The sequence below is a fragment of the Diabrotica virgifera genome, chromosome 5 (genome assembly GCF_917563875.1).
Source record: "Diabrotica virgifera virgifera chromosome 5, PGI_DIABVI_V3a".
NCBI lineage: Eukaryota > Metazoa > Arthropoda > Insecta > Coleoptera > Chrysomelidae > Diabrotica > Diabrotica virgifera.
The window spans coordinates 93874836-93883551 of NC_065447.1; the positions used below are offsets into that span (position 1 = coordinate 93874836).

The 8716-nt window shown below is 31.5% G+C and overlaps 1 protein-coding gene across 1 annotated transcript in view; it reads left to right on the plus strand.

Moving 5' to 3' along the window:
* LOC114330894 (probable RNA-directed DNA polymerase from transposon BS) overlaps positions 1 to 5797 on the plus strand; it is a 62609-nt gene extending 56812 nt beyond the window's left edge. The window contains exon 3 of the mRNA XM_050651971.1: positions 5717 to 5797. Within this exon, the coding sequence (XP_050507928.1) occupies positions 5717 to 5797 (81 nt within the window). The remainder of the gene's footprint in view (positions 1 to 5716) is intronic.
* Positions 5798 to 8716: the final 2919 nt, after the last annotated feature.

The following is an 8716-nucleotide window of genomic DNA, read 5'->3' on the forward strand; positions in this document are numbered from 1 at the left end:
TGATTGGACTGGAATATCGTTCGGCTGTATTTTCGTTTTGCAACGAAATTGAAAATGGTTATTCATTTTTGATTTACATTTACTCTGTGTGGAGTATGAAGGGAACCAGTCTCGTTGGAACTTTACCGCGCTGAGCAGATGTGACGTGAATTGTAAATTGTAGAATTCCCTCATCTTCCTTAGTCTCAGCATCCGAATGGCTTGCAAATTGTAGAAGCCTCGGAGGTGTAACCAGAGAAGGTTCCCATTGTTTTCATTCTGGTGGGATATGTTATATGCCATTAGAGTGAAAACTTAGTCTTTTGCTAGCAGTTGCCGCTAGGGCATCTATGCCATTTCGTTCGTTGCAATTCGGGACTGCACGCTGGGGTTTGTTTTGGTTGGATCAGGGAGAGCAGCATATGTGCCTCCTGATGAGAGACTAATAAGTTTCGAAACCGGTAGAGGTGCTTGCAGCACTCTCTGATTGGACTGGAATATCGTTCGGCTGTATTTTCGTTTTGCAACGAAATTGAAAATGGTTATTCATTTTTGATTTACATTTACTCTGTGTGGAGTATGAAGGGAACCAGTCTCGTTGGAACTTTACCGCGCTGAGCAGATGTGACGTGAATTGTAAATTGTAGAATTCCCTCATCTTCCTTAGTCTCAGCATCCGAATGGCTTGCAAATTGTAGAAGCCTCGGAGGTGTAACCAGAGAAGGTTCCCATTGTTTTCATTCTGGTGGGATATGTTATATGCCATTAGAGTGAAAACTTAGTCTTTTGCTAGCAGTTGCCGCTAGGGCATCTATGCCATTTCGTTCGTTGCAATTCGGGACTGCACGCTGGGGTTTGTTTTGGTTGGATCAGGGAGAGCAGCATATGTGCCTCCTGATGAGAGACTAATAAGTTTCGAAACCGGTAGAGGTGCTTGCAGCACTCTCTGATTGGACTGGAATATCGTTCGGCTGTATTTTCGTTTTGCAACGAAATTGAAAATGGTTATTCATTTTTAATTTTATTATCGTTTCGACGCCCAAATCGGGTGTCGTTGTCAAAATACAAAATACTACTAAATTAAACAAAAATGTTGTTGCTTAGCAAAAAATTCGTCTAATAATTTATTTAATCTGACTCATTTATATCATTTAATGTGTATAAATCTTCTACAAGACCAAAAAACATGTTGATTGTGCGCAAGATATAGCTGCATCCCCAATAACTAAATTGAGGGAGTGGCATCCACTTAGCATAAAATAGCATGCGGATATTCTTTGCAAACGCGAGCTTGTACATCTTTATTTTTTCTCTTCCTTTTAGAGCCGTTGTGATACCCTTGGCCTTACAATCATCTATGCAAATTCAAATAAAATCATTCATTATTTTTTTTATTATCTCATGAGCTTTTTGTTATCTCTATGACTCGATACCTATAGAACCAAGCTATGGTTTTAGGTATCGAGTTACTAGGACAAACAATATGCTGCATACTAAAATTAAACCCGGTACTGTGGGATAAGAACATCAGTATAAAAACAAAAAGAAAAATATAATATAACACCATGACAAAAAGTATTCTGAATAATGGGTGTGAAAATTGAATAAAAAATACGAAAACCAAATGCAAAATAAGAGCAACAGAGATCGAATACCTAAGTAGAAGCTGTAGAAGGGATAGAATAAATAACATAGAGATTAAGAAAATAATGGTAATGAATTCAAGGGATAATAGACAACATAGGACAAAAGAGATTAACCTGGTACGGATATGGCAGAAGAGCAGACCAAAATCGTTGATAAACAGAATAACAGATTGGAGCCCGATAGGAAGAAGGAAGAGAGACAGACCCCGAAAATCTTTTAGAGATAAAATGGACGAAGCAATATTAGAAAAGAAACCTGCAGGACTGGAAAAACAGAAAGAACTGAAAATAACGGTCAAGTGAAATAATACAGGAAAAACTATGGAAATCCAGGGTGGTCAAGAAAAAACAGGATGTTTCTAAATAAATGCGACAAACTTTAACAGTTAATTCTATATGAAAAAATAATGACAGTTTGCTCTATAAGCGTATGTCAGCAAATACTTCGTTTCCGAGATATGGGGTGTTGACATTTTTCTTACAAACTGACGATTTCTTTATTGTTCTAAAGCCGGTTCAGATATGCAAATGAAATTTGATGTGTTTTAAGAGGTAATTATTGCGCATTTTTTGACATAAAATTAATAATTTTATATCTACTGTTGAAATGGTGTGAATTTTTTTTAAACAAAAACATAGTATGCCACTGAGATATTTCAAATAACAAATCATTTTGGAATTACTCGTTCAATTTATGATATATACAAAAATCTATTATTCCTTTTTTTCATACGTCGTTCGTGCCGTTTTTATGCAAAAAGTGAAACATCTTAACGCGTACAAAGTATTCGAAATAAATTTCTATATATTCATATTATGAAAAAGAACTTGTCAATTCTAATTCACATAGATATACCTGGTTTGTTTTTTTTTTATTTCAAATTACACACCCACGGACACACGACAATGTTGATAAAGCAAAGTTTACAGAACAGGAAGACAAAACTATTTAACCATTGAGGCTATAATGACAAGCAGCAGTATAATAATATCACTGACTATTCATAAATTTGTTGATACTTCGTAAATCTGATCTTCGTGTATTTTAAGTGTGTATGTATAACATTGTAATACCATAAAAGTGATAGGTATTACCTGACAAATGACCTTTAAAAGCCATAACAATTTTTAGGTTGCATTATTTTTATTAGAGAATTTTTGTGAGCTAGAAATAGTTTTCTTATTGTTACAATTATTTAATATTAATTGTCTTAGGAGTAATATTAGCCCAAAGATAATCTATAAAGTCCAAAAAAATAGTGAATGTAAAAAATATTATATTTTTTTTTGTTTAGCTAATGCCTCGGCAACTAATGGCCATTGGCATGGTAGGTACGGTAATTTTGAACAGTTAGGTACCTAGTTTCATGTGTAAGTAGTGTGTGTGTTGAGTAAGTGGCTTGTTACTTTGCAATGTCGACGTCATTGTCTTTGCAAAGAGACGCTAATTGAATCCGAACGTCTGCGGTCCCTCCGGTGAGAACCGATCCCACGAGGACAGAAACTATTCATTTATTAATTTATAATAAATGAAAAATTTCCGACCCTGGTGAGATTCGAACCCACAACCTTTCGGATTTTTTCGATCCAAAGGCAGGCGCTCTTACCACTGAGCCACGGATAGGGGCAAATATTATATTTATATATCAGCGTCTCTCAAAATTTGGCGCCCCCAAATTCTGGCGCCCCCAAATTCTGGCGCCCCGGGCGGTCGCCCGGCTCGCCCGACCCTTTATCCGGCGCTGCTTTAAGGCACTAGTGCTTTAAAATTTTTATGGCACTGCAATTCGTATTGATCGTATAGGCAATTTTGATGTAATATCAAAAAAATATAAAAATGGAATGTCAGTCAAGTTCAAGTAAAAGTTTTTGTAGATATTGTCCTGTAATTACGTTTGTAGAAAAAATATTGCATGATATGCGTGTTAAAAAGTGAATTTTTAAGGCACTCATGTGAATTGCAGAACTCGCTGTCGCTCATTCTGCAAACTTTCACATGCGTGCCTTAAACGTGTACTTTTAACACTTATATCATACATATACTACATAAGTATTTTTAAAACATTTAAACGCAGAAAGAAATATTACTGTATTATCCATGGTCGAAAGTCCTTGAGAACTTCTATAATATTTATTTTAATAAGTCACTGGAGTGAAAAAAAATAGTCTGATTTTTAATTTTAAATATATATTACAAAAGAAACTTTGTGTTCATTATAAGGGACTTTCTGCCCTCGGGAATAATGTAGTCTTCTATTTTGCGTTTAAATTTTTTAAAAATACCTATTAGTTATCTCAGGATTCGAAAAAAATAAATGCGTTTAAAAAGAACTCAACCGAAATTTTGCGCCTACGCTCTCAAAAAGGATTAAAGTATTAAACATTTTTGTACTGTTTGAATTTATGCGACGATTGACGATCCACTGTTTTAAAGATTGGTTGAACAGATGTTGCCAGTTGTATGGTCCTCACTATGTGTATCGTAAGTTATTCAACAGGGCATAGAATATACATGGTTAGAAAATATACGCCAAAGTCAGCGCCTCTATGCGGAAAATCTCTGAACTAAAAATTGATGTGGACCATACAAAGTGAGGTCCCACTTTTTTTTGTAAAAAAACAGTGTTTGCTATCAGTACATGTCTACGAAAAAGTCTTACATTGATTGACTAAGTGAGGTCCGTATACTGGACCTCACTTTGTACAGGACCTCACTTCAACCGCAGTTTCTTTTGATATGTGGCTCACTTCATACGCTGGGAGTAAATATATATATATATATATATATATATATATATATATATATATATATATATATATATATATATATATATATATATATATATATATAGTGATATTTGATATTGTTGTTTTATTTTAAATAGGTAACTATTGGTATCAGTTTTTGAAAAAATATGAATAAATTGCATGTAAAAAAATAATGATTTTATTTGAAAGATAATAAATGAGATTGCCGCCCCCCCTATAAAAGAACCCCCTAGAATAGAATAGAACAGAAAATTTGCGCCATTTCAAAAATTCGAAATGCGCATTTTTTGAATGTTTGTGCATATCTTGCGCATATTTCGTAATTTTTTACTGCATATATATGCGCATATTTCATCAAAATTGATCGCATATAAATCCGCTCCCTAGTCATGAGCATTGATTCTCGAAATACTTCGTTTTCTTCGAATGACCTGTCCGCTGCAAACATTATCTATTTATATGGCAATTCTGATCTTGCTTAGGGCACTTATGAATATTTAGACCATTATGAGCCAGAACCACTTCATCAGTTTTTGGAGTAACGACTGTCTTGTTCTACGCTTACTGTGTATTTTTTCCGAAATTATCAATTAAAGTAGCCGGTACTTATAGTATCTCAATATGAAGCCTAGATGTTTAAATTTTCTTTCTTTAATTCTACTGCTCAGATATTTGCGCTCTGATTACTCAGTATGGTACTGAATACAAAGAAATTGAATTAGTGTTAAATGAACTAATCTGGTCATGGTTATATGATATGTGGTGGTCTAATCATGACGTGCATGCTCTTATATCAGCAAGATGGTTCTATCAAATTTTCAGGTTTCTTGTATGAATAGGTCAGTAAGACTAGGGACAAACATGAGTGCGGAAGAAGCTGGCCTACGGAGTAGTATTCTCAACCCTGACTAGAAGGACACCAACCATCTCTAAATATAAAGTTAGGGCTAAAACTATTTAATTGGATCAAAAGTCTAATAAGTCAGGAAATATAATTTGAAATTGAGCATATAATTATAGCACGTATTAAGCATATAAATATAAGCACGTATAAGCACATAGTAGAGTAGGCTCTGTACTGTAGTCAAATCTGAACCATCTTTTCTATTCGTTTATTTAATTGGGCTTTTTTCGGAAACACTTGCAATAATTCAATTGAAAAGAAGAATACAAATACTAATTAAAACATTGTTACCGTTAAATTATCTGTTCAAATTTTAGGTCGAACCAACATTCTTGATATTTTCGATATAGAAATAAGTTTAAGTTTTGCGTATTTTAGGCAAATTAATATATTTATGTATTTTTTCTCTTTGTTTCAGGTCCTTAGTATTGTTTTATCTACGGTACTCATCCAGGCATTGAAAAAAGAAGAAGAAGCATCCGATTCATACAGGAGATAGATTTAGTGAGATAGAGATATAATGTAGTAATTAGAATTTAATGTATCTTCAACTAAATTACTTTTTTTTAGAGATATACCTGAAATTGTAAAGAACAGGAAAATTAAATAAGAACCAAAAACTAAAGTGAACCAACAATAATTGAACATTCCAAAATACACTTTTTTTGTTAAGTTAACTAAACGACATAAATTTTTCATTTTTTAAGTTTTTTATTGTTTTTTTTAGTATTATAATTTGGATAAGGTGTTTTTATATTAAGTGTGTAATTATAAAGTTTTTTTATAGGACGGAACCTAAATTATATAGAATCATACAATAAACTATTGTCTGCTTATTGAATTTGGAAAATAAACATTTGGTATATATTAAAAATAATAATATATGTCTTAATGAGGAACTAATGAAAACGTCTATACATTTTTGAATTTAATACCAACAGATATTGTAATTATTAATTTTAATTAATCAACTCCAAGTCAACATCTGGAAAGCAATAGAAATTAAAGTAATTAACTAACTAGTAACATTCTAGCAACCTGTACATGTGGTTGTATTACTCTGTTTTGACATTGACAAAACTAGCTTTGTGATCAGTTATCTCTAGCAGTAATAAACTCTAGCTGTATTTTGTTTTATATATTTGTCCAAAGAATTGGTTTATTTTAAAGCAAATATAATGGTTCAACCAATTTTGTCCGATTGACTAAAAAAATTCAAGCGAAAATTATGTTTTAAGTTTAATGATATACAGCGTGTCTACTTGAGTTGGAAACATATGGGAAACTTTTTTATTATTAATTTTACGAAAAAAAGTTATTCTTTAGAAAAAGTTCTGCATGCCCCAAAACCTAAGATTCAATTATCAGATATCAAATTTTCGTAATATTATACGAGGTATGTCAAAAAATATGAATTTCGGCTAAGGGTAAAGTACCTTTATTTCTCTCAATATCGAAAATTCTTATGATAAAAAGTTGTTCGGAATTAAAAACTAAGATGAAATATGCAATTACATGCTTCTTATTGAAAAAAAAAATATTTTTCTCAAATTTATGGATACCCAACATCGTTTTTAATTATTACAAATATCATAACTCGTTTATTATTCATTTTACGAAAAAAAGTTATTCTTCACAAAAAACTTTGCATGGTCTAAAATCTAAGACCCAACCATGATATATCAACTTTTATTAATTTTATACGAGGTGTATCAAAAAATATGAAATTCGCTCAATATTATAGCACCTTTATATCTCACAGTATTTCAATTAGAAGGATGTAATTGCATATTGACACATAGTTTTTAATTCTAAACAACTTTTTTAATAACCGTTTTCAATATTGTGAAAAATAAAGGTACTTTACTCTTGAGTGAAATTCGTATTTTTTGACATAACTCGTATAAAATTAATAAAATGTCATATCTGTTGGTTGAATCTTCGGTCTTAGGACATACAGAGATTTTTATAAAGAATACCTTTTTTTCGTAAAAGTAATAATAAAAGAGTTATCGTATGTGTAATGAATAAAAACGAAGTTAGTATCAATAAATTTGAGAAAAATTTGGAAAATATTTTTTTCCAATTAGAACATGTAATTACGTATTTGAGCTTGGTTTTTATTTCCAAACAACTTTTCATAATAAGAATTTTCGATATTGAGAGAAATAAAGGTACTTTACCCTTAGCCGAAATTCATATTTTTTGACATACCTCGTATAATATTGAGTATCTGATAATTGAATCTTAGGTTTTGGGGCATGCAGAACTTTTTATAGAGAATAACTTTTTTTCGTAAAATTAATAATAAAAAAGTTTCCCATATGTTTCCAACTCAAGTAGACACGCTGTACATATATTATATGTATAAGTCGTAAGTAGGTACAAAGTTTAACAAAATCGTATAAAAATATCAGAAATAATTAGAAATTAGGTATTCCGTCACATACATAGATAGGTTTCTAAAAATAAATTACATTTAATCACTTTTATTTATACCATTTATAATATTTAACTTTTTTCATTAATAAATTCTTATCAAAAATCTTGAGTATCATTTTCTAAGTACTCTAAGTACTGTATATAACGGAATAGTAGTTATAGGAATCGCCCAGCAACGTATAAATGATATGGATTTTGAACTAAAAATTTTAAATACAATTTAACTCAGTTCGAATAAAATGAAACTAAATTGATAGAATTAGAAGCAAGAGGAGTGGATTATAACTAAGACTACTTTTTGATTTGCAAGTTAAATGCAAACAACTAAAGCACGAATATAATCTAAAATTCACAAAACACATAATGCAATAATTCAAGATTCGATACGATAATGAAGATGTGCTGAAAGAAGAAATCATACGAAAAACGAAATATGAGACATAAAAATAGCTATATAGTCCACTTATCAGCGGTAAATAACCGTAAACCTGTAAAACCGTGGAATTTTGAGAATCAACACCGATTTTAATGAAAATTTGGGTTTAAGCTCAGTTGACACTCTTCTTCAAAATCTACCCTGTGCCGAACTGCGCTTTTGCCCTGGGGGTGAAAACAACCCCATCTAGGGGATGAAAGGTTTTTATTCAAAATAACAATGGAAATCGATAGAGTGACCAATTCAGAGTAAATTTTGTTCTATAATTTTTTTTTGCAAAATTGACATTTTCCAAGTTATTTGCCATTGATAACTTGAAAAAACTTAATTTTATAGAAAAAATCATTAAAACAAAATTGTAGCTAATAAAAAAATAAAGAGATTGAAGTCTGAAAGACCTATGTAAACCCAAACGCGAATGAGTTATTGCTCTGTAAAGGATGGTCATTTTCGAAGAACCTCGAACTGAGGAACTTTTAAAGTCAAATAACTCGAATGTGGTGCAATATTTTATGAAAACTTATCAGACATCTTTTAAAG